This window comes from Procambarus clarkii, chromosome 25 (assembly GCF_040958095.1).
Source record: "Procambarus clarkii isolate CNS0578487 chromosome 25, FALCON_Pclarkii_2.0, whole genome shotgun sequence".
NCBI lineage: Eukaryota > Metazoa > Arthropoda > Malacostraca > Decapoda > Cambaridae > Procambarus > Procambarus clarkii.
This window is the reverse complement of record NC_091174.1, coordinates 42,440,234-42,466,794: the sequence shown is the minus strand read 5'-3', so window position 1 is coordinate 42,466,794 and position 26,561 is coordinate 42,440,234. Positions and strand designations below refer to the sequence as shown.

Here is a 26,561-nt window from a genome sequence, read left to right as displayed (position 1 = left end):
TTGTGTTTCCTCGTGGCAGTCCTCCTTCCACCGTAACCGGCGGTGGGAAACAGCTCTGGCGAGGTTGCGTATTGGCCATACTCGCTTAACCCATGGTCACTTGATGGAGCGCCGCCCTGCTCCTTATTGTCATAGTTGCATTGTCCCTCTTACGGTCGTGCATGTCCTTCTTGAATGTCCTGACTTCCAGGACGAGTGTGTGTCTTGCTTTCCGACCGCCCCTCGCGGTCACCTGTCCCTCGATAGAATTCGTGGTGACTCGGATACTTTTGATATCGTTCGTCTTATGCGTTTTTGTTCTCGTATTGGCATCCTTGGTGATATTTAGCGCCCTCTGATTACTTTGTGTATTTGATGGTGCTACATAGCCTTCCCGGTTTGGTGCCTTCTTTTGATAATTACTTACTTACTTGGTACAGCTTGCCACATAAACCCAGTCTCGTCAGCATTATATACTTGATATTTTCTTAAATTAAAACTGACAATGTACTCGTTTAATTTAGCCTTGAATGAATCAACATTAGTGGGATCAGCACTTGATGCCTCACCAGAAATTTTTTTGGTGTTGTGAAATGTTATGCCGAGCCTTAAATCTTCCAACCCACCCATCACTTGCATTGAAATCTTTTATACCTAATTGAATGGCAAGTTTACTTGCTGCAACTTTAAGCTCTTCAAATCTTATTGCCATGCCAATTGTGCGGTACTGAATAAAACACTTATACACTGCAGCATCCAGTTGTGGATACTGACCAGACTTTACTGTTTTTCTCGAACATGCAGCACCAGAAGTAGCACACTCTGTTGTGCTCACATATTTTAATAGAGTATCCTTCTGTTTCTTGATGTCACTTCCCCCTCCCCGCTCAGTTCGTTGTCGCCGTGTGGGGGCTTAGTGGGCGGCTGTCGGAGTGTGATGCTCCTTGGGACAGTCCTCTGTCCTTTTCTAGCCTTGTGCTCCTGCTGCCGTCCTCTCCAATTCTGCTGGGCATCTTTTCCTTTTCCTTCTGTTTCGTTTTTCTCCCCCCTCTTCTCCTATCTGCTTGTCGTTTCCTGCCGACCTTTTGCTCGTTCTGGTTCTTCTCTTGGACTTCTTCTATTTTGACGCCCGGGTGCTTGAGGAGGCATACTCTTGCACCCGTAGAACTGTAGTACCCGACGTCGAGAGCGAGGGGAACCTTTTATTGTCAATCCCCCTTTCGTCACTGAACCCGATCTCGACGGACTGTCGGTTTCTTAAGGTGGCGTTTGTGGGGCGTATACTCACGACGCACCCCTAGGAGGCCCCGGCAAGATCGGCGATAGCTTCTTGTTGGGTGTACTGCCTCTAATTGTGGCTCCATGGTGGGTGTGGGGGCATATTCGTGAATGAATTCTTCTTTCTGTAATGATGATAACCCCTGTTTTGGCTGCTTCTGGTTTACCTTCTCAGGCTCGTGGGGTGGGCGACCAAGCCCCCGAGTCGGTCCGTATTGGAAGACCGGGCTCTGTAGCCTCCGCTGCATTGGGCCCCGACCTTGCTCCTCCTTTGGCCTCTCTGACTCCTTCCCCTGGCTCCCCTCCCTCCTCTGTGGTTGGGTCGAGCCCCAAGCCCCCCAGTGGTGACTACCTCGTCCCCTGGCGCGGCTCCTTCTCTAATTGTAACTACAGTGGTACCTCGGAATGCGAGTGTCCCTGTATGCGAGTTTTTCGGAAGACGAGCAGTATTTACTCCAAAAATTTGTCTCGGAAGGCGAGGGTTACCTCGGGACGCGAGTTTGTTGATACGCGTACAGGCCGACCTAGCGCGTGGTGGTTCGGCGATCGTCGCCCCTCTGCTCCGCCGCCCCTCAGTTTACCATTGTCTCGCGCTCAGTGACTACCCCCACATCAATTCGTCTCGCGGATTTTCAGTGTTTTGTTGGATTTTTGGTGATTTGTCTATACAATTTGTTATTATATATCTCACCATGGGTCCCAAGAAAGCCAGTGGTAAGGATAAAGGCCAGAAAGCTCATGTGAGGATGACAATAGAGGAGAAACAAGAGATCATTCGGAAGCATGAGAACGGTACACGTGTTGTTGAACTTTGTAGGCAGTACAACAAAGCCACATCAACAATATGCACTATACTTAAGAAGAAAAATGAGATTATGGGTGCTAAAGTGGCAAAAGGAGTAAGAACATTAACGGCACAAAGACCACAAATACTTGAAGAAGTGGAAAAGTTATTAATTTGGATACACGACAAGGAGTTGAGAGGTGATAGTGTTTCGGAGGCCATTATTTATGAGAAAGCCAGGGTGTTGCACGAAGACCTTCTAAAGAATACCCCTGCAACGAGTGATGCAGATAAGAAAGAGTTTAAGGCAAGCAGGGGCTGGTTTGAAAAATTTAGAAAGAGAAGTGGTATCCATAGTGTTACAAGGCATGGGGAGGCAGCCAGCTCAGACAAACCAGCCGCTGGACGATTTATTGACAAATTTAAAGAGTTTGCAGAGGCTGAGGGATACCTACCGCAACAAGTGTTTAATTGTGACGAAACAGGACTGTTTTGGAAAAGAATGCCTAAGAGGACATACATTACCAAGGAGGAAAAATCCTTGCCTGGACACAAGCCTATGAAAGATAGGTTTACGCTTGTGCTGTGTGGAAATGCGAGTGGCGATTTGAAAATTAAACCCTTGCTAGTGTATCATTCTGAAAATCCAAGGGTTTTCAAACAGTATAATGTGCAGAAAACCCATTTGTGTGTGATGTGGAAGTCTAATAAAAAAGCATGGGTGACTAGGCTTATTTTTTCGGAGTGGGTGAATGAAGTGCTGTGCCCTGCCATAGAAAAATATCTGCAGGAGAAACAATTGCCACTCAAAGCCGTGCTTCTCCTTGACAATGCTCCTGCTCATCCTCCAGGCTTGGAAGATGATTTGTTGCCTAGATACAATAAATTCCTCACAGTTAAATTCCTTCCTCCTAACACCACTCCTCTAATTCAGCCTATGGACCAGAAAATCATAGCGAATTTTAAGAAACTTTATGAAAGGGCACTTTTCCGGAAATGTTTTGAAGTGACTGAAGCCACAAACCTCACCCTCAAAGAGTTCTGGAGAGAGCATTTTAACATTTGTAGTGCTTTAAAACTCGTTGACAAAGCCTGGCAAGAAGTGACTCAAAGAACCCTGATCTCTGGCTGGAGAAAATTGTGGCCTGAAGGTGTGAGAGAACTAGACTTTGAGGGGTTTGAGCCTATAAATGATGCACCTATTGTTGAGGAAATTGTTAGTCTAGGCCAGCAAATGGGCTTGGAATTGGATGGTGATGATGTGGAGGAGTTGGTGGAAGAACACAACGAAGAACTGACCACCGAAGAACTCCTAGCCCTTCAACAGGAACAGCAAGCCAACGCAGCAGCGAATGATTCTGCAGTGGAGGAGGAGGTGGCAACAGAACCAGCGAATGTCCCTTCTGCAGTAATTAAGAAGGTGTGTCAGATGTGGGAAGAGATTCAAACAACTATTGAACAGACTCACCCAGAGAAAGCTGTAGTAGGGCGTTGTCTTAATCTTTTCAATGACAATGTGATGCCTTACTACAGAGAGAGCTTGCGAAGAAGGGAAAAGCAAGCTTCCATGGACAGATTTGTGGTGAGGAAATCGAGCAGTGAGCCTCAACCAGGACCTAGTGGCACTCAGGTAAAACGTCCCAGGGAGAGCACACCAGAAAGGTCCTCACTGCCTGATGTGATTATGGAAGGGGACTCCCCTTCCAAACAGTAACTCCTCTCCTCCTCCCCCCTCCTCACCATCTTCCATACGCCTACAGCACTCGACAGCAAGGTAAGTAATAACTGGAACATAGTTTTGTAGGTTTATTTAGATGAATTAGGTAAATTAGGTATAAAAATTTAGTTTGATGTGGGGTTTTTGGGGTAGTCAGGAACGGATTAATTCATTTCCCTTTATTTCTTATGGGGAAATTAACTTCGGAATGCGAGTTTTCGGAATACGAGGCGTCTCCAGGAACGGATTAAACTCGTATTCTGAGGTATGCCTGTACTGCGCCTTTTAACCCCTCTCTCTCTGGGGGTTCTCACCGCCGTCCTCGTCACGGCCGCCCTCGCTCGATTCCTTCCAGTTCTGCTACCTATCAAGCCTTGTTTGGTCCCGCTTCGTGGGCCAAATATTTTGATCTCCTCCCTCTTGATTCTGCGCCTCCTGACGATTTCTCCCTCCATCGACATCTCGTTGATCCCGTGGATGCCTCCATTATTTTCAACCCCACTCGTCTCGGTACACGTGTCGTTGCTGCTCCTTCTCAGGATGCTGCTTCCCGCTTGGCTGCCTTATCCTGCCTTGGCGAGACCCCTGTTCGGGTCTCGAAGAATGCTCAGTTGAATGCCAGTGTTGGCACTATTTTGCTCCCGCCCGATGTTGCGACCGGTGTTCGGGACCTGCGCGACTGCCACGACGATATTCGACGTATCCTTGCTGCCCAGAGCCATTCTATTCTCCAGGTGGACACGTTTACTCGTCCCCCTCGTGGTAGTCGCCGTCAACCCCTCCGGGTTGTGAAGATTACCTTTGATGGTAGGACCCTTCCACCCTCTGTCATTCTTGCTGGTGCCAGGTGCTCTGTCCAGGAGTACATTCCTTCTCCTCGGCTCTGCAACAAGTGCTGGAGGTTTGGGCATGGTGCCCTCCGCTGTTCCGGGACTGTCTCTCTCTGTCCTTTGTGTGGTAGCGAAGGTCACTCTAAGTCGGAGTGCACTTCTCCCCAGGCTCGTTGCCTCAACTGCGGTGAGGCCCATCCTGCCTTCTCCCGTGCGTGTGTCCATTACAAGCTTGAGGCAGCCGTCCTCAACTTGAAGCACCGGGAGCGTTTATCTTTTCCTGAGGCGAGACGCCAGGTTCGCCGGCTCCCGCCTTATGCTAATATCTCTTATGCTCGTGTGTTGCGCTCTTCCTCTCCTCGTCCTTCCCGCCTTCCTCAGACTCACAACCGTTTCCGGGCCTTGGACCCTGATGCGCCCACTGCCCCCTCCTCTGTTCCTTTGGGTTCTCTCCTGAAGGATCCTCCTCCTGGGGTTCCCCTTCCTTCTACCCGGTCTGTCGTGTCTCCTGTGTCTTCTTCCTCGTCTCCCTCCGTTCCTCCTTCCCATCCTTCCCCTCTTTATCTTGACTCTCCCCGCCGCCTGTCGGTGCGGGCTGATGTCCATCGCTCTCCAAACGGCCGTCATGTGTGCTCTCGTTCAGCTTCTCCTGTTGAGACGCTAGAATCCGTTGCCCAGTACGTGGTTGCTGGAACACCTGTCTCTTTACGTCAGAAGCGTAAACCTGGCTCCTCTCCTTCCTCCTCCCCGGCGGGTAAGAAGGTTTCGCTTTCTTCCTCGGCCCCTACTTCTGCCTCTCTCGCTCCTTCCCCTCCCATTTCGGTGGTTGCGCCCCCTGTTCCTGCTATGGAGGTTTCTTTAGCCCCCGCTTCCCTCTCAGTTGCTGCCCTTGCTGAGGTACGCTCCCCTCTTTCTACCCCTCCTCTTCCTGCTGCTGTCCTTGCCTGCTCCTCTCCGTTGTCTCCTCCTCTTCCTCCTCCTCCTCTTCCTCCTCCTCCTCCTCCTCCTCCGGACCCCGCCCGCCCACCTCTGATCTGTTCTCCCGTTTCCTTCCCTCCATCTTTGCTCAATTTACCCATGCCCCCTAACCCTGACTTTGCTGACCCTGATCCCGACCCTGATATTCTTTAACGTGCTCTGTTGCTCTTTCGCCTTTGTTTCTTCCTTGTTCTCTGTTTTTGTCCTTTCTCTTCTCGTCGTTGTCCATTCTTCAATGGAACGTTCGAGGTTATTACGCTAATTTCCTCGAACTCCAACTTCTGATTTCGCGGTTTTCGCCCCTTTGTGTCTGTCTCCAGGAGCCGATGCTTGGTGCTCGTCCTGGTCGTTTTCGTGGCTATTCCTTTCTCTCCCCCCCCCCCAGCTGTTGCTGGGGCTTCTAATTCTTCTGCTCTTTTGATTCGTGCTGATGTTCCCTTTGTTCCTTTACTTTTTCCTTCACCTCTCCATTGTTCTGCTGCTCGTGTCTTTGTGGGGAAATGGTACACTGTTTGTTCCATATATCTCCCTCCGAGTGTCCCGCTTTCTCTTCCTGATTTGAAACACCACCTAGACTCCTTGCCGGAGCCTGTGCTCCTGCTGGGTGACTTTAATTGTCGTCATTCTCTTTGGGGTGACGTTCTGACGAATACCCGGGGTCGCCTTCTTGAGCCGTTTCTCCTCTCTTCTTCCCTGTCTCTTCTGAATTCTGGTGAGCCCACTCATTTGGACTCTCGGACTCGCACCCTTTCTTGTCTTGATCTTTCTCTCTGCTCTTCTTCTCTTTACTTAGATTTCACGTGGCAGGTTCTTGATGACCTCCATGGAAGTGATCATTTCCCCATCCTTGTTTCCTTTTTCTCTTTTCGCCCTTCCCTCTCTTTCCCTAGGTGGCAGTTTGCTAAGGCGGACTGGACCCTATTTTCCCTCAGTGCTACTCTCTCTGACCTCTCCCTTCTGCCCCTCTCTCGCGCTCTCCTCCTTTTTCATGACACTGTCTTCAACGCTGCCCTCCGCTCTATCCCTCGCTCTTCCTCCCGGGGTCCATGGAAGTGCGTTCCCTGGTGGAATGCGGACTGTGCTCGGGCTGTCCGCTGTAAGCGTGCAGCCTGGAAGAGGCACCGCCGTAGGCAGACGACCGATTCTTTTCTTTTCTTTCGGAAAGCGAGTGCGGTGGCCCGTAGGGCCATCCGTACGGCTAAACGTGAATGTTGGGTATCTTATGTCTCAACAATTACAGTATCCACTCAATTTAACGGCCTCTTTTATACCGATCTGCCGGTATTAACGACCGGTTTGGGAGCCCAGTATCTGGAGCCTGCTATACCGGTCTGCGGTCGATATTACCGACAGTCGGTATTGGGTTTGTTGTGGCATCAGCGTCCCCTCACATGGCGACCAGGCCGCCACCGACCTGGATCGTCCAGAGTCATATATTACATCTTAATTTTCTTTTAAAATGATTCACTTTAATGAAGAAAATTGTAAATTATTATTAATAAAATATTTTGAAACAGTTTTTATTAAGCAAAAGTCTTTGTTTTCTTATTAAATACATTTTATAGTATGTATAGGCACTAGGTATTTTTTTTCCCACGGACCTAGTATGTACTCCGCCGGGCCATGTGTTCCCATTGTTTACCGTGAACTCGCGCGGCTAGCTTCAATTGTGAAGGATATTACTGTACTGTAATTGTGATCTTTTTAATTTACAAAATGCCAAAAGTTACCCAAAGGAAGCGCCTGACGGTTGCACAGAAGCTGGAGTTAATTAAGAAACTTGATAAAGGATATTCTCATGCACGAGCAGCAGCAGAGTTTAACATCGGGAAAAGTACAGTAAGTGACATCAAGAAACAGAAGGATACTCTATTAAAATATGTGAGCACAACAGAGTGTGCTACTTCTGGTGCTGCATGTTCGAGAAAAACAGTAAAGTCTGGTCAGTATCCACAACTGGATGCTGCAGTGTATAAGTGGTTTATTCAGCACCGCACAATTGGCATGGCAATAAGATTTGAAGATCTTAAAGTTGCAGCAAGTAAACTTGCCATTCAATTAGGTATAAAAGATTTCAATGCAAGTGATGGGTGGGTTGGAAGATTTAAGGCTCGGCATAACATTTCAAACACCAAAAAAATTTCTGGCGAGGCGTCAAGTGCTGATCCCACTAATGTTGATTCATTCAAGGCTAAATTAAACGAGTACATTGTCAGTAATAATTTAAGCAAATATCAAGTATATAATGCTGACGAGACTGGGTTTATGTGGCGAGCTGTACCAAGTACATCCTTAACCAGTAGGATGCAGGAAAATATTCCTGGACGAAAGATAAGCAAGGAACGGCTCTCAGTCTTGCTCTGTGCTAATGCTGATGCCTCTCGCAGGACAAAATGTGCCGTGGTAGGCAAGTCTAAAAATCCTCGAGCCTTAAAAAATATAATGCAGGCATTACCTGTAATATATTACAATTCTAAGAAATCATGGTTTAATCAAATAATATTTACGGACTGGTTTGAAAACCACTTTTGCAAAGAAGTCAGAGAATTCCAGATCAACAAATGTGGAATAAAGGCCAGTGAGGTTAAGGCATTGTTGCTGCTAGATAATGCCCCTGCTCATCCCATTAGCAAGTTAATTTCAAGGGATGGCAGAATAAAATGCATGGCACTTCCACCAAACACAACATCCTTGATCCAGCCCATGGACCAAGGTGTTATCCTTGCTGCTAAACGTATGTACCAAACAGCAATGCTTGAAGATGTTTTAGTTGTTTTACCTAGCGAGGAAGATGAATTGACAGGAAAGGATACAAGGGCTCAAAGAACACTAGAAAATCTAAAAAAGTACACAATCAGGGAAGCAATATTCCACTGGGCTAGGCTTTGGAATAAAGTGAAAGAAACCACACTAACAAATTCATGGAAGAAACTGTTAACAGAGAGGCCTAGATGTGAAGCAGCAGTATCTGATAGTGAATTCGAAGGTTTTGAAAATGAAGCCAATGATTTTGAAGGGTTTGAAGAAACGATCCGAACAATGTTGCTCCAAGCTGGTCAGGGTGTACAAGTGAATGATATCAATGAATGGTTAGAAAATGATTACGATCCTGGTTATGAATTGTTAACTGAAGAACAGATTGCGCAAAGTGTTCTCGGAAATGACTCTGATGACTCTGATGACTCTGATGATGACTCGGACGATGTTGGTGAGGCTCTGCCTAGAGGTGTCGGATATCAGAAAAGATTGGAACAAGTTGAGGAACTCATTGAATATTCAATAAAAAGTAAACATGAGGTTATTGGAAATTTTTTATGTACACCTTACAGCCTTAAAGCAATGTCTCAAAACGTTAGCCAGAGAAAATCAGATTCAGACAAAAATAGATAAATTCATGATTTCAACGGTTCGTGAAAAATCTTCGTCGACAAGCGATGCTGCACCCGTCGATGCTGAATTACCATCGACAAGTCGTGGAACATCCGCCAGCAATGAATGCTCTACAAGCTATGCTGCACCCGCCGATGCTGAATTCCCATCGACAAGTCGTGGAACATCCGCCAGCAACGAATGCTCTACAAGCCATGTTGCACCCGCCGATGCTGAATTCCCACCAACAAGTCGTGACAAGTCATCCACTAACGATATAAAATATGATTGAAAGGCATATAAATTAGTGTAAAAAGTGTTGATAGAGTACAGTATTGTAAGTGTTAATGATTAATTAAGCCTAGACAAAAAGATACTGTACAGTGTAAATATACAGTAGAAATAATTGTCAATAGTGAAGTAGAATTAGAACTCATGTGAATTAGTAGTAAGGCTAGCTGTTGTGTGAAGTGAGTGGCCTGAAAATAAGTGTACTGTACATACAGTATGTACCCTGTATACAATATAAACAATATAAAACAAGCGCTGCAGAGGATGACGTAATCATCACAGCTTCGTAATCTTCAGCTTCATTAAAAGTAAGTCAATTTACCAATTTTATTATAGTATTACAAGATATTAATTGTTTTTTTTTCAACAAAAGCTACATATTAGTCTCTGCAAATGTATATTCTATCGTCAGCAGAGAAAAGGTGAGCTCAAAATATTTCGTCTTGGCTAGCTCTCAGTTACAAGGCTCGATCGCCATTGTTATGGCATGGCCGCCACAGCCTGTGTCGTCACATTAAAAATACATTACCTGCACTGTTCAGGGTAAATCAAAACACATCTCTAAAATTTTATTAAGACAATATTAACTCACTGATTGATACATGAAATATTTTTCAATACAAAGGAATGAATCAATTTTTTCCCACCCATCTGGACTTGATCAGAGCGTGTTCACACATCATCCATGCAGCAGCCAGCAACTGGCTTAATCGTCGGCCGTGCACTAAATTGGAATGCAATTACACAATGAACTTTATTTAATTTTAGTTATACAGTATAAAATATATCCTACCTGAATGTTACTTGAAAAATTACCCGACCCGACTTAACTTCGGAAATAACGGAGCTCCAGAAATAACGACTAAGGTACAGCCCCATATAGGCCTTTAAATTGAGTGGATACTGTCCGAAACCCCTCTGGCCCAGATCTGGAAGCGTATCCGCAAGATAGCGGTTAAGTTCGTTCCCGATGTTTCACCGGTCCTTCACCTCCATGATACTCTTGTGGCGGACCCGTTGCAGGTCGCTTCCGAACTGGGTTCCCACTTTTCTTCTGTTAGCTCTGGTCTTCATCTTCCCCAATCTTTCCTTCTTCGTAAACCTGTCCTTGAGTCTCGTCCTTTAGATTTCTGCACTCATCTTCAGCTTCCCTATAATGATCCCTTCTCTCTCTCTGAACTTCGTTCTGCCCTGGCCCTCTGCGGTTCTACGGCGGCGGGCTCCGATGGTATTCATTATGAGATGCTTCGCCATCTCCCTCCGAGCGCGTCTCAGTATTTACTGAGTCTGTATAATCAGATCTGGGAGTCGTCGTCAGTCCCTGAGGACTGGCTCGATGCCGTTGTCCTCCCTGTTCGCAAACCGGGGTCTCTGGGTACTTCCCCTAAGGACTTTCGCCCTATTGCTCTCACAAGTTGTGTCTGCAAACTCTTTGAACGTATGGTTAACGTTCGTCTGATGTGGTTCCTGGAACACCATCACCACCTCTCCCCTTCTCAATTTGGTTTCCGCAAGTGCCGCAGCACGACAGATGTCCTGGTGAACTTGGAGGTCTATATTCGTACTGCTTTTGCTGCGAAGACCTCCGTTGTTGCCGTCCTTTTTGACCTGGAAAAGGCTTACGACACCACTTGGCGTTATCATATCCTATCTCAACTTCATTCTTTTGGCCTTCGTGGTCATCTCCCTCTCTTTCTCCGCAGCTTCCTCTCTCGTCGTTCCTTTCGGGTGCGCCTTGGTACCGCTCTCTCTCCCTCTTTTCAGCAATACGAAGGTGTGCCCCAGGGTAGTGTTCTGAGCACTACTCTTTTTCTGGTTGCCCTCAATGGTCTTCTTTCCTCTCTTCCTTCTGGTGTCTTCTCCGCTCTCTATGTCGATGATCTTACCCTTTGTTGTCAGGGTGATGATTCGCCTCTCCTTCAACGCCGGCTTCAACTTGCAATTGATGCCGTGTCGTCTTGGGCTACAGATCATGGCTTCAAGTTCTCTACTTCTAAGACTTGTGCCATGACTTTTACGCGGAAACGGGTTGTTCTTCGTCCCTCTTTGTCCCTTTATGGTCATCCCCTTGAATACAAAGATTCCGCGAAGCTTTTGGGGTTATTCCTTGACACTCGTTTGTCTTGGTCTCCCCATATCTCTTACCTCCGTGTTGAGTGCTCTAAGGCCCTTACCCTCCTTTGGGTCTTGTCCCATACTTCTCGGGGGGCAGATAGGCGCACTCTCCTTGCTTTACATTCCTCTCTCGTCCTGTCTCAGCTCGATTATGGTTGCCCTGCTTACTCGTCTGCTTCTCCTTCTACTCTTCGCCGTCTTGATGCTTTGCACCATACTGGGTTGCGCCTCAGTTCTGGTGCCTTTCGTTCGACTCCCATCCTTAGCTTGTATGTTGACACTGGCTTCCTGTCTCTCCAGGACCGCCGTGATCGCTACTGTCTTCGCTATCTTGCGAGGTCCTTGCAACATCCTTCCTCTCGCCTCTGTCGTGCTTTAACTTTTACTCCTCCTGCGGTTCCTGTTCCTCTTCACCACCTCCCTCTTTCTGTCCGGTTATCTCTCCTACAGGATTCTCTTTCCGTTCGTATTTCTGATGTTTCTCCTCGTGTTGTTCCTTCTTTGCCCCCGTGGAGGGTCCCTCTTCCGCGGTTTTGTACATCCTTGACCCGTATCACTAAAGCTTTTACCCCTCCTGCGGTTCTAAAATGCCTTTTCCTCGAGCACTTTTCTTCTCACTCCCGCTCCGTTTCTGTCTTCACCGATGGGTCTAAGTCAGCGGACGGTGTTGGCTACTCTGTTGTTTTTCCTGATCGCACTTATATGTGTCGCTTGCCTCCGGAGACTAGCATCTTTACAGCGGAACTTTATGCTATTCTCTATGCTCTTCGTCTCCTGCTTTCTCGTTGTTAGTCTTCCTTTGTAGTTGTTGTTGACTCTCGTAGTGCCCTCATGGCTCTCGGGTCCTTTAATCCGGTTCATCCAGTAGTTGTCGAGATCCAGCATTGGCTGTTTCTCGTTCACAGTAAATTTAAGTCAGTTGAGTTTTGTTGGGTTCCCAGCCATATTGGTGTGTCTTTAAATGAGCGTGCGGATGCTGCCGCCAAGGAAGCTGTCCGCTCTTGTCCCATCTCTCGTAAAGGCATTCCGTATTCCGACTTTTACCCGGTTATCCATTCCTCAGTCCTTCCCCGTTGGCAGGCTTCTTGGTTGTCTGTTACTGGTAACAAGCTACGTATTCTTAAATGTTGTGTTTCCTCGTGGCCGTCCTCCTTCCACCGTAACCGGTGGTGGGAAACAGCTCTGGCGAGGTTGCGTATTGGCCATACTCGCTTAACCCATGGTCACTTGATGGAGCGCCACCCTGCTCCTTATTGTCCTAGTTGCATTGTCCCTCTTACGGTCGTGCATGTCCTTCTTGAATGTCCTGACTTCCAGGACGAGCGTGTGTCTTGCTTTCCGACCGCCCCTCGCGGTCACCTGTCCCTCGATAGAATTCTTGGTGACTCGGATACTTTTGATATCGTTCGCCTTATGCGTTTTTGTTCTCGTATTGGCATCCTTGGTGATATTTAGCGCCCTCTGATTATATTGCGTATTTGATGGTGCTACATAGCCTTTCCGGTTTGGTGCCTTCTTTTGATAATTACTTACTTACTTGATGTCACTTACTGTACTTTTCCCGATGTTAAACTCTGCTGCTGCGCGTGCATGAGAATATCCTTTATCGAGTTTCTTAATTAACTCCAGCTTCTGTGCAACCGTCAGGCGCTTCCTTTGGGTAACTTTTAGCATTTTGTAAATTAAAAAGAAGATCACAATTAACAGTACAGTAATATCCTTCACAATTGAAGCGAGCTGCACGAGTTCACAGTAAACAATGGGAACACATGGCCCGGTGGAGTACATTCTAGGTCCGTGGGAAAAAAAATACCTAGTGCCTATACTATAAAAGGTATTTAATAAGAAAACAAAGATTTTTGCTTAAAAACTGTTTCAAAATATTTTATTAATAATAATTTACAATTTTCTTCATTAAACTGAATCATTTTAAAAGAAAATTAAGATGTAATATATGACTCTGGACGATCCAGGTCGGTGGCCTGGTCGCCATGTGAGGGGACGCTGATGCCACAACAAACCCAATACCGACGGTCGGTAATATCGACCGCCAGACCGGTATAGCAGGCTCCAGATACCGGTCTCCCAAACCGGTCGTTAATACCAGCAGATCGGTATAAAAGAGGCCGTTAAATTGAATGGATACTGTACAGCTAATTCTTCCTAGCATAACAATATTCGGTTTTAATAAACAGAAAACGAGCTTCATCAAATCATTTGTGAAATGACCATGCCCACTATGACACCCAACAAAACAACCACTGCACCATTTGTAGGCAATTCAGACTACAGCTGGGAATAAAGAATATATTTTATGAAATACAGACCAGATGTAAGCAAATTCAAATTAAATATGAGGAACTTGATCATTCCTTAGGCTATTATTTTGAGATACAGTATAGGCCTACTTTAACCACTGAACTGCTCAACGCTCCTTCAGGCAGTTGACAGGTGGGGCACAATGCGCCTCCGGGATCTTATATTTTTAGCGTATGATTCAAAACTCACGCAGCTACATGGGGTTCACATCATCTTCCTTAGGGCTCTTGTAAACAACCCCATTTAAAAAAAAATCATGGGCAACATTCCCGGGTGTGAGAGCCTCAGTACTGAGTGAGCAATCAAGGCTGTTGCACACAGCATTAGCTCACAGCACTGCTGTTCAGCTTACGACAACAGCATCGCCTAATAATGTCAAAATATATATGTAACCGGTATTATTTAGCCATGATAGTATTACAGAAGAGCCTGAGTGTGATAATGACCGGTTATAATGTTCAAATACCAGTGAATCAATGCTGTTCACAATGTTCACAGTGCTAGCCACAGCACCACAACATTATTTCGTCCATCTAGGAATCTTCAAACGTCTTCTTTATGTTACTTTACAAAATAAACTTGTGGTCAGTTATCCATTTACAGGATTTAGTGACCAGGTTTGTGATAATATCAGGATTGTTGTGATAATTAGTGCTGTGCATAGTATTGCTCGAACCCCTGTTAGAATCAGACCCAACTATAGGATGGGTCAACCCAAGTATCGCTTTTCCAAAAGGGTCACCCATGTTGGAATAGACAAACACCGAAAGAATATTGTTTTACCCTTAAACTGTGCAACATGTCATATGCAGGGTTGAGTAACTTGCAATAAATTGAGCATCGCGTCCTGTGACACGATGGAGTACTACGCAAGATTTAAACGGCTCGCAGATACACGGGGTTCACCTCGCCTTCTCAAATCTGTTTTCTTTAGCAGCTAAAACATTCATTCGAATGTCACTCAGGGCTCTTGTAAACAGACGCCATTTAAAAAAAAAATCGTGGGCCACATTCCCGAGAGTGAGGGCCTCAGTAGTGAATGAGCCATCAAGGCTGGCGCATGCAGCATGAGCTCACAGCACTGCTGTTCAGCTTGTGACCCACAGCATCGCCTAAAAATGCCATAATATATATGTTCATGCTATTATTTAACGATGATAGTATTACAGAAGACCCCTGACTGTGATCAAAATGATCAGGATTCTGATAATAGCAGGATTGTTGTGATAATTAGGGCTGTAGTGGGAGGAGTAATCTTGGTGGGGAGGGCGGTAGCATTGTCTGCTGAATCTGTGACCACCTTTTACTGTCTGGACTCACTATAGCAGCTTAGTTGTTCGCTATGGTGAACAAAACATGCAGATACTTATATATAACGTCTGTATATAGTGAATAAAAGCGAAAACAGTATGGTGGGAGGAGAATGGTGACAAATAAGGTGAGGTGACGGAGGGAATGAGTGACAGCCAGTGGCGGGCTGCCACTTCCTGCCACTCAGCATGCTAACTTAGTGGTTCGTTATGGTTATCTTGAGATGATTTCGGGGCTTTTTAGTGTCCCCGCGGCCCGGTCCTCGACCAGGCCTCCACCCCCAGGAAGCAGCCCGTGACAGCTGACTAACACCCAGGTACCTATTTTACTGCTAGGTAACAGGGGCATAGGGTGAAAGAAACTCTGCCCATTGTTTCTCGCCGGCACCTGGGATCGAACCCGGGACCACAGGATCACAAGTCCAGCGTGCTGTCCGCTCGGCCGACCGGCTCCAAAAGATAAACAGAGGCTACAGTTAAGGATTTGCGCCCAGTAAATCCTCCCCGGCCAGGATACGAACCCACGACAAAGCGCTCGCGGAACGCCAGGAGAGTGTCTTAACCCTTAAACTGCGCATGGCGTATATATACGCCCTGAGTAACATGTCCCATGGTGCACATGGCGTATATATACGCCATAGGGTGCCAGGCCTGATTCAAATGGCCCGCGGCTACACGAGGTTCACAGTAGCTTCCTCAGGGCTCTTGTAAACAGATGCCATTTAAAAAAAAAATCGTGGGCAATATTCTCAGGTGTGAGAGGCACAGTACTGTTGGAGCAACCAAGGCCGGCGCACGCAGCATTAGCGAACAGCATTGATGTTCAGCTTGTGACCACAGCATCGCCGAAAAATGTCAAAATAAATATATAATTGTTATTATTTAGCGATGACAATATTACAGATGACCAATGACTGTGATATAAATAACCAGGGTTGTGATAATAGCAGGATTGTTGTAATAATTAGCGCTGTGGGAGGAGTGATGCTGAGAGATGGAGGGAGACAGCATCGTTTACTGACTGTGTGGCTAGCTGTTATTGTTTGCATTCACCATACCAGGTTAGTGGTTCTGTATGGTGAACACAAATGTAGATACTTACATATAATGTGTGTATTAGTGTAATAACAGCAAAAGGATTATGCTGGGAGGAGCCATATGGGTGACGGAGGTGACGTCATCTGCACGATTTGTCTAGCTGTTTAGAGGGTGGCCACTATGCTCTTGGGGCGCACTACAAGCTTAGGTGTACAGTTACGGTGCATAAAACATGTAGATATTTATATATAATATGTGTATATAGGGTAATAACACTGCAAAAGGTATTGTTGGGGGAGAAAGTTTAGTGCGTGTGACCTTGAAAGAGTGAGGGAGCCGCCAGCCGCCATCTGTGTATAGCGACGACTCTTAGTGCCTGAACTAACTATATCAGCTTAGCTGTACAGTTGTGGTGAACAAAATATATACATACTTATATATAACGTCTGTATATAGTGTAATAACACCACAAATGGTATTGTTGGGGGAGAAAGTTTAGTGCGTGTGTTGAGGGAGTGGCAGCGAGTGGCTGGCTGGTGTGTGGCGGTAACTCCTTGTTGCTTTTCGACTCTCAATACCAACTTAGTGGTTCGTTATGGTGACCAAAACATGCCAATACTTATATATAACCTGTGTATAGAGTGTAATAGCAGCAAAACTACTTGTTTATTGTTATATAAACATAATAATTGAATCACTAATATGCACATCATACTTTTGAGTATAGTGATTATTAACCACTTTTATTATATAAATATATTACAATACACACTATTGAATAATATTACTGCAAAAAAACTAAGAAAAAATCAATCGGAGACATTGAAACAATTAGGTAATAATATCTTTGTGGCAACTCCCATCTGTCAACGCGGGAGACGCTGACCGGGTCTGACGACCGCTCTGTCAACGCCCACTTTTTGCCAGACTTCCTCGGTCAATTGCCCCCAAAATATGTCACCTACAATTTTTTTTTTATTTTTTCCGTGCTCAGGGGACACAAATTAACATGTTTAGAAGACGAAAAATTTTTTTTGAATTTTTTTTTTCTTGCGCACAGGGGTGTAAATGTCCCAAGGACCCCTGAGCAGTGTAAAGGTTAACCACTACACCACGGAGACTGGTGAACACAAATGTAGATACTTACATATAATGTGTATATATAGTATAATAACAGCAAAAGGAGTGTGGGGGAGAAGCCATTTTGGTGAGGGAGGTGGCGACATCTGCATGATTTATCATGTTGGGTAGGGGGTGGCCACTATGCTCTCTTGACACTATACCGGCTGCAGGAGACAGGTCTGGCGTGATATCAACCCCCAAGTCTTTTTCTTTCTCTGACTCTTGAAGAATTTCATCTCCCAGATGATACCTAGTATCTGGCCTCCTGCTCCCTACACCTATCTTCATTACATTACATTTGCTTGGGTTAAACTCTAACAACTGTTTGTTTGACCATTCCTTCAGCTTGTCTAGGTCTTCTTGAAGCCTCAAGCAGTCCTCCTCTTGTATTAATCCTTCTCATAATTTTGGCATCATCCACAAACTTTGAGAGAAATGAATCTATACCCTCCGGGAGATCATATACATATATCAGAAACAAGATAGGACCGAGTACAGAGCCCTGTGGGACTCCACTGGTGACTTCACGCCAATCTGAGGTTTCACCCCTCATCGTAACTCTCTGCTTTCTATTGCTTAGGTACTCCCTTATCCACTGGAGTACCTTACCAGCTACACCTTCCTGTCTCTCCAGCTTATGTACCAGTCTCTTATGCGGTACTGTGTCAAAGGCTTTCCGACAATCCAAGAACATGCAGTCCGCCCAGCCTTCTCTTTCTTGCTTAATCTTTGTCACCTGGTCTTAGAATTCTATTATGGCTGTCTGGCAAGATTTACCCTCCCTGAACCCATGTTGGCGATTTGTCACGAAGTCCCTTCTCTCCAGATGTGTTACCAGGTTTTTTCTCACGATCTTCTCCATCACCTTGCATGGTATACAAGTCAAGGACACTGGCCTGTAGTTCAGTGCCTCTTGCCTGTCGCCCTTTTTGTATATTGGGACCACATTCGCTGTCTTCCATATTTCTGGTAGGTCTCCAGTGACCTACTATACACTATGGAGAGTGGCAAGCAAAATGCCTCTGCACACACTTTCAGTACCCATGGCGAGATCCCGTCTGGACCAACAGCCTTTCTAACATCCAGATCCAGCAGGTGTCTCTTGACCTCCTCTCTCGTAATTTTGAACCCTTCCTAGGCCACCTGGTTTACTTCTCTTTCTCTTAGCACAGTGACCTCACCTTGTTCTATTGTGAAGACCTTCTGGAACCTCTTGTTGAGTTCTTCACACACCTCTTTGTCATTCTCTGTTTACCTGTCCTTGCCTGTTCTAAGTTTCAATACCTGTTCTTTCACTGTTGTTTTCCCTCTGATGTGACTGATGCTCAGTGTTCCCTGATGCGTGTGCCCCTGGGGTCCCGTAGTCAGGTCTTTCTCAAGCCTATCAATCCCTTTGAGATTCTTGTGTTGGGACGTGTCAAACAAATGTGTGTGTTGTTGGCGTGGCTTGTTGAGACATGACTAGTGACTCTGTGTTGTTGGTCGTGTCCCTTTCATTCCCGTTTGCTACTTGTCTTCTTTGTTCCTCATCTTCCTTCTACGCTCTTGTCCCTGGCTGTTTGTGCTGGGGTAGTTCTTCTGGTCTTCTTATGTTTTTCTGTTTTCTCACTTTCTCTTACACATTGTGCGAGGAGCCTATGCCACGCTTTCTAACTTCAGAATTGCTTTTAAATACATGGATGGCGATATACTAAAGAAATTGTTCACGACCTTTGTTAGGCCAAAGCTAGAATATGCAGCAGTTGTGTGGTGCCCACATCTTAAGAAGCACATCAACAATCTGGAAAAGGTGCAAAGACATGCTACTAAGTGGCTCCCAGAACTGAAGGGCAAGAGCTACGAGGAGAGGTTAGAGGCATTAACCCTTAAAGTGCGCATCACTTCATATGAAGTGTAAATCGTTTTACCAGTCAACTGCGCTTCACGTCATATGAAGATTATGGGTACCGCATACGATTTGAATGGCCCGCGGTGTAGCTGGGGGTCCCATACGCTGCCCAGGGGCTCTAGTAAACAGCGGCCATTTTGAAAAAAAATCCCGCTCACGAACCGAAGGCATGGGAGGCCTCAGTTTAGCGAGAGTCACCATGGCGAGCGCACGGTCAAACGCCTCACGGGCACGCACCACTCAGTCCCTCACCCCAGAGCAAATAGCCCACGAATTATTCTCTGAAGGTGAAGAAAGTGTGTTTGACGATTCAGACAACGATGAGGATTATACACAGTTGTCGAGTGATAGTAGCAGCAGCAGTGAAAGTGAGAATGACCGCCATGCCATGGCGAGGCCTCTACGCTCACCCATGCCTCCTCGGCCAGTTTCTACCCCAATTCTACCACGACCTCACAGTTCCTGTGGATATTTTCTGTTTGAGGGTGATGAGTCAGAGGGAGGTGACTCCTTTTCTGGGTTTAGTGACTCAGATCAAAGTTTTATTGAGCCTGTGGCTGGTACCAGTAGTGTAACTGGGCGAGAAATTGTTGCGTCAGCAGCATCTCGCCCGGCAAAGCGCCACCGCATGGCACCACATGAGGGACCAAGACCCTTGTGTTCACGTGCATCCACCTCACGTGCATCCACCTCACGTGCATCCACCTCACATGCATCCACCTCACGTGCATCCACCTCACGTGCATCCACCTCACGTGCATCCACCTCACGTGCATCCACCTCAAGTGCATCCACCTCACGTGCACCCACCTCACGTGCACCCACCTCACGTGCACGTAGCCGCCGTGCTTCTCGCAGACGGTATTCAGCTCCTGGTCGCCGGTATGCATCGCTTCCTCGCCGTCTTTCCTCTGCATCTCGCAGGACGCCTGGTGTACTTGAGTGGAGTGATGGTGACGATTTTATTCCTAATATTCCTCACTTTGACGATAAAGATGTAGGGATTACAAACCTTTTCCCTAATCAAGGTGAGGACATGGCTGAGATGGAATATTTTACAGCATTCTATGATGAACCACTCATGGAATACATTGTACACCAAACGAACCTGCATGCTGCTTACCTGATTGAGAGGGAAATCACAGAATTTTCACGACTGCAGCGTTGGAAAAATACCACAGTGGCGGAAATGTATGTGTTTTTGGCACTCTGTTGATGAAGCACTGTCACAAACATGCAATAAATGACTATTGGAGCAAGGACAAGACAATACCAACACCTTTATTCGGGAAATATATGTCACGAGACAGGTTTCAGATACTCCTCAGGTGTCTACATTTTGGAAGTGTTCAGGACCGAACACCTGATGATAGACTGTGGCGAGTGAGGCACTACATGAACGATGTTATTGGAAAATTCAGAGATTTTTACGTACCAGCACAGAAGCTGGTGGTTGATGAATCTCTCATACTTTTCAAGGGACGTGTTCCATTCAAACAGTACATTCCCTCAAAACGAAACCGATTTGGCCTGAAATTTTTTGTTCTTTGTGATTGTGAGACAGGATACGTGTTACACATGATTCTGTACTCGGCCAGTGATGTAGACATTCCCGGTAACGACGAACATGGATTCTCGGGGAGTATAGTGAAGACCATCATGGCTCCGTGGATGAACAAGGGACACATTTTATACACAGATAATTACTATACAAGTCCCTTGCTAGCTCGGTTCTTGCTAGAAAATAGAACCGGATTGGTTGGTACAGTAAAGCCACAACGAAGGGAAATGCCTGTGTTTGACAACGACATTGCAGTTGGTGAGTGTCAGAGAAGGAAAAGTGATAACATTCTGTCAGTTCGGTGGAAAGACAAAAGAGAGGTGAACTTGTTGACAACAATTCATGATGGAACAATGGAGAACAGTGGGAAAGTGAGCCATAAAACAAACGCACCACTATATAAGCCAGACTGTGTTTTAGACTATAATATCAACATGCGGTTGATTGATAAATCAGACATGATGATTGGCACTGCAGAGTGTGTGCGGAAGACATGTAGGTGGACGAAAAAAGTGTTCTTCCATCTTGTGGACATGAGCATGCTGAACTGTTTCAACATGTACCTTGTGAGAACTGGACGTAAGCCCACTTTCCGTGACTTTGTATTTGATGCTGCAATACAGTTATTAGGAAAGTTTGCAAAAGATGTCCCAGGTATTCAGCGGCCCATCATAAACCCACTGTTGCAGCATGCTGGTACTCCACGCCTCGCTCACACTGAAGGCTTCCTAGCACACAAACTTAAGTATTTGCCACCTGGTGTGAAGCGTGCAATAGCCCAACGTGATTGCTTGGTGTGTAAAACAACGACACGTAGAGACAAGAAACGGAAGCTTGTGCAAACATGGTGTGAAACGTGTGGTATCCCATTATGTGCTGTCGACTGCTTCAATGACTACCACAGTCTAGAAATCTTCTAAATGTGCTTCAAAGTGTGTATAGCGTGTGCGAGTGTGTAAATATGTAAACATATAAGCAGATAGCGTGTGCGTGTGTGTAAATATATACAAATATAAGCAGAACATACAATATAATAGACTGTAATGACATATTATATTGCCGTAATTGAAAACATTTGTGTGCGCCTGTGTATACTCAAATATGCAACAATTATTGATACAAAATATGTTCAAACAGTATTTGAAACACAATTAGTGAAAAAAAATTAGATAAAATGCGCTTAGACATTGTAAATAAATAGCGCGAAAATATATTTGTGGCAACTCTGGCTGTTTGAGGACCGCGCGCAACACCTCCCGGGCGTGTACTGCATGAGCGAACATGCAGATTGTGACGTCATCACCGAGCTTTTCGGCTCTATTGCAACAAAAGTAAGTACAATAGAATTTTTTTTTTTATTTTTCCTGTGATCAGTGAACAGAACTTAACAGATTAGCAAAAAAAAAAAAAATTTTTTTTTTTTTTCAAAATGACATGCGCCTGTGCGGATGGCAGGATATTAGACCCCGAGCATGTTAAGGGTTAAATATGCCAAAACTAGAAGACAGAAGAAAAAGAGGTGATATGATCACTACATACAAAATAGTAACAGGAATTGATAAAATCGATAGGGAAGATTTCTTGAGGCCTGGAACGTTAAGAACAAGAGGTCATAGATATAAACTAGCTAAACACAGATGCCGAAGAAATATAAGAAAATTCACTTTCGCAAACAGAGTGGTAGACGGTTGGAACAAGTTAGGGGAGAAGGTGGTGGAGGCCAAGACCGTCAGTAGTTTCAAAGCGTTATATGACAGAGTGCTGGGAAGACGGGACACCACGAGCGTAGCTCTCATCCTGTAACTACACTTAGGTAATTACACTTAGGTAATTACATTTTTGTGTGTTGTTTGTGCCTTTTGTCTCTCCTATTGCCAGGTTTGAGTTCCTGGTTTCCTTGCTTACCCTGCCTGTTGGCATTTTCACGATCTCGTGGTGTCCCTTCTCTAAGAGTCTCGCGTCGGAACCGTCGTCTCCGATTTCCTGGCGGACTCACTGGCATTGGGCTGTTTTTCTGTACGGCAGGTGTTCCACCTCCTACTTTGCTGGCTTGGGTTTCCGGCTCTTCTGGCTCAGTGGTCGCACCGAGATCTTCCCGTGGCTCCGCCTCTTCCTAGGCTCGATTGGCCTGTGTCGGGGCTGGTTCGGTTCTGCCCCGAGTCTCTCGCCTTCTGTTGGTGGTCGGGTGGCTTCGTTGATGGTGTCCCACCTGCGTGCTTCTTCTTGGCGGCAGTGTTTTTTTTTTTTTGGCGGTCCTTCCTTTTCCTTCTGTCCCTTCTTAGGTAGCTGTGTTGTTGGCGTGGTCTTGTCGTTCTTTTGTGGAGATTCGTGGCCGTCATCTTGCCCCCATCCTGTCGCTTCGTTTCGTGTGGCGCTGGCAGAGCCGCTTGAGCTTGCTTTCAGTATTGATGTTATGTATGTGCCATTTCGCAGGCTGTCTCGTGCGTTGTTTCACCTCCGGCCCGCTCGTGTGTCGCCTGAGCCGTCCTGATCATTGGACATAGTGCTCTCTTTTCTTCTCCATGGTTTGTTGTGGCCCCTTCGGTTCAGGGTTATTTCTCGGAGGCTCTTTTTCTGTTGGCATTGGCCTCTAGGGGTCGAGTCGGAGAGCTTCATGCTCTCCTTCGGCGCAGGGTTTTCTGCTCCTTCGGTCATGGCGTTAGGTTTGTTCGTCTGCAGTCGTCTCCTTCTTTCCTGGCAAGGGATGTGACTGCTGCTTTCCGGAGGGGTCCTTCGATTGTTGATGCTTGGTTGGTCGGGCCGGGGGTGAATCATGTTTTGTGTCCGGTTATGGCCTTCCGCCGTTATATGCGCGCTTCAGCCTATGTGTCCAGGGATGCTCTTTGTGTTGATCCGGTTTCCCTTCTTCCCTGTTCACGGGTGTGGTTCTCCCAGGTTGTCCGCAGGGTTGTTAAGGCTAGCCAGCCTGTAGTCTATCCCCGTGCCCATGACGTTTCCAAGTTCGCGGCTCTTGCTGCCATTTTTGGCGACGTGTTCTGGGCTGACATTCGGGCACTGGGATTTTGGCAGTCGAACAGGGTCCTGGCTGCTCAATATCTTGTGAACGTTCCTGGGGAACGTTCACAAGATAGTTGGGCCTGTGTCGCTAGGGTCGGCGGTTGCAGCCAGTTGTCTCGACTTTGAGTTAAGGAGTGAGCAGTGACTGCCTGCTGGGTAAGTCCCTTTACTTTTCCTCTGTGGGTAGTTAGCTCTGGGGAGCCGAAGGGGCTCCCCCAGAAAACCAGCGTTGAATGTAATGAAACGCCATTTTCTGGGTGAGACCCGGTGGCTCCCCGACATCCCTCCCTCCTCCCGTCAGCGTTTATTTTTCACGTGTTTTGACATCCAGCCTCAGAACTGAAGGGTGAATAGCCGGGCAGGGGTCTGGGGCTCCCTCTTTTCCCTCAAGGGAAGGGGGGGTAGCTGCGCAGACAGTGGCGTGGCGACGTGTGACGTCATGCTCGTTTACTTATTTCCTTTTGGGGAGTTCTATCCACTAGTTCGGCTTTTGGTAGCAATTTTCACCAGAATAGGGGTTTGTTTTGGGACGCTTACCTTTCTGGGTGCCTGATCCGGTCAATGGCAGACATAGAATGCTTCCAACCACACGGGGGTTTCTAAAGACCATTGCTCCCCATTGCCTCTCTGAGGGGAGGCAATGGGTTCTCGTGGTCCCTGGTAGGCTCACAGAACTCCATACACATGTCTGATGCCAAAGACTGACATTAGCATATCAACCTGGATAAGCTCCGGGGAGCCTCCGGGTCTCACCCAGAAAATGGCGTTTCATTACATTCAATGCTGGTTTTTTGTTGAGGTGGTCATGTCCTTATTCTTGTGGCTGTTCCGGACCGTCATCTTATGCCGCATACTGTCGCCTTGTTTCGTGCTGCGTTGGCGGAGCCGCTACAGCTTGCTTTCGGTTTTAATGTTCTTTCTGCACCGTTTTGCGAGCTTTCTCGGGTGTTGTTTCACCTCCAGCCTGCTCGTGCGCCTCCTGAGCAGCTCTGGTCTTGGACAAGTTGCTCTCTTTTCTCTCTTCCATTTGATTTGTTGTGGCCCCTTCAGTTCAGGATTGTTTCTCAAAGGTATCTGCTCCTCTGTGTTCTGGTGATCGGTTTGTTCGTTTGCAGCCATCTCTTCTTTTCTGGCGAGGTTGGGATGGCTGTTTTTCGGTGGGGTCTCTAGGGTTGTTGATGCTTGGTTGGTTTGGCCGGGGGTGTATTTTTTTGTGTCTGTTTGTGGCTCTCAGCCATTGCCTGTGTGCCACAGCCTCTGTCGCCCTGGACACGCTTTGGGTTGACCCGGGTTTCCTTCGTACCCGTTCCAGGGTTCGGGTCTCCCGGGTTGTCCGCGTGGTCATTGACAATCTTGCTCCCCTTTGCCAGATCAGCGGTTACATTTTTTTTTTCACTGATTTCACTGCTTCTGTTATTTAGCATCTAATCAGAGCTACTCACAGTCTCAACCAGTCAGAGGCAGCCATGGTCAAGTCACAGTCAGGCAGGCATTCAGTCACCAGTCAGTCAGTCATAACCAGTCAAAGGCAGTTAGGCATTCACAGTTGGGGTAGTAAGCAGTCACAGTTTGTAAACAATATGAGTCTGATGTTGTTTACAGAACACCAACATTATGTACTTCACAAACCCAATGTACCTTCTTGTATATAAATAAATAAATAAATCAGGCAGGGTAGTCTGCCTTCAAGGCCACCAACTGGTGGGAAGGGAGCCAAGAATCTGAGCCATATGGGTTTTAATCCCATACCGACCGTCTACATGCGGCTGCAGAGGTGGGGGATATTTATGGGAGGGTCAGGTGTGGGGATTGGAAGGTAGGATGAAGCGGGGATCGGGAAGCTATAAGACAATCTGTGATTGTCTGCCCTCCCGCCTGCCTTCCACACTGCCAATCACCTACCAATCCATCCATCCAAACCCCATCTCCCCCGAACCTGAACTTGGGCAATCACCCAGATGCCTACCCACCCAACCATCCCATACCCATCCACCTACCCACCAGTCAGCCACCAATCCATCCATCCACCCAGCCTGCCTGCCCGCCCACTCACCCTGCCTAAAGCCAGTTCAAAGCCAGTCTGCCCACCCAGTCAGTTTGCCTGTCCACCCAGCCAGTTCGCCCGCCTGCCCACCTAGCCAGCCAGTGAGCCTGCCAGCATGCCCACCCACCCACACAGTCAGCCTGCCTGCCCATGCATATACCCACCCTGCCCATCATCCATCCACCCACCAATCCATCCACCCACCAATCCATCCATCCAATGCTTGAAAACCTGCCTGCCCACACAGCCCATCTGCCCACCCACCCGAACCTACCCACTCACTCGCCCTGCAGCCTGCCCGCCAATCAGCCACCAATCCATGAATTCACTCTGCCTGCTCGCTCGCCCACCAAGCCAGTCTGCTCACCCACCCACTCTGCCTGCCTGCCTACCCACCAATCCATCCACCTATCAACCCATCAATCCACCCTGCCCATCCACTGCCCACCCAGCCAGCCAGTCCACCTGCTCAACAGTCAGCTACCTACCCACCCATCCACTCTGCCCACTCATCCTGCCTGCCTGCCTGATGCCAGTCTGCCCACCCATGCACTTATCCATCCCACCCACCTTCCAGCCAGCTGCCAATCCATCCACCCACCTATCCACCAATCCACCCCACCCACCTGCCCACCCAGTCAGCCAGGCAGTCAGCCCACCTGCCTGCCTGCCCACTCTGCTCATCCACCTACTCACCAGCTGGGTTGGATGGATTGCTTAACCATCAATCCATCCACCCATTCATCCAGCCAGCCCACTTGCCTGGCCCTCCACCCACCTACCAGCCAGTTAACTAGCTAACTAGCCAGCCAGCCTACCCACCATCCATCATCCTGTTGCTCTCCCAAATATCACTAAAAAGTTACCAACCTTTTAAAACCTCTGAATTTAGTGGAGCCATGGATTTACTGACCAGGGTA

At 47.0% G+C, this 26,561-nt stretch overlaps 2 protein-coding genes across 3 annotated transcripts in view; both read left to right on the top strand.

Annotated features, from left to right (window-relative positions):
• Positions 1-26,561, top strand: part of LOC138368669 (small integral membrane protein 12-like) — a 159,946-nt gene that overhangs the window by 4,480 nt on the left and 128,905 nt on the right. The gene's annotated exons all lie outside the window — the stretch shown is intronic.
• LOC138368590 (tigger transposable element-derived protein 7-like) lies at positions 7,571-8,956 on the top strand. The gene has a single exon (XM_069331117.1). It carries the CDS (start codon positions 7,571-7,573, stop codon positions 8,954-8,956), a length of 1,386 nt encoding a protein of 461 aa, XP_069187218.1.

Excerpts from the sequence above, each read along its gene's own strand:
- LOC138368590 (XM_069331117.1), top strand. The coding sequence starts at position 7,571 with ATGGCAATAAGATTTGAAGATCTTAAAGTTGCAGCAAGTAAACTTGCC.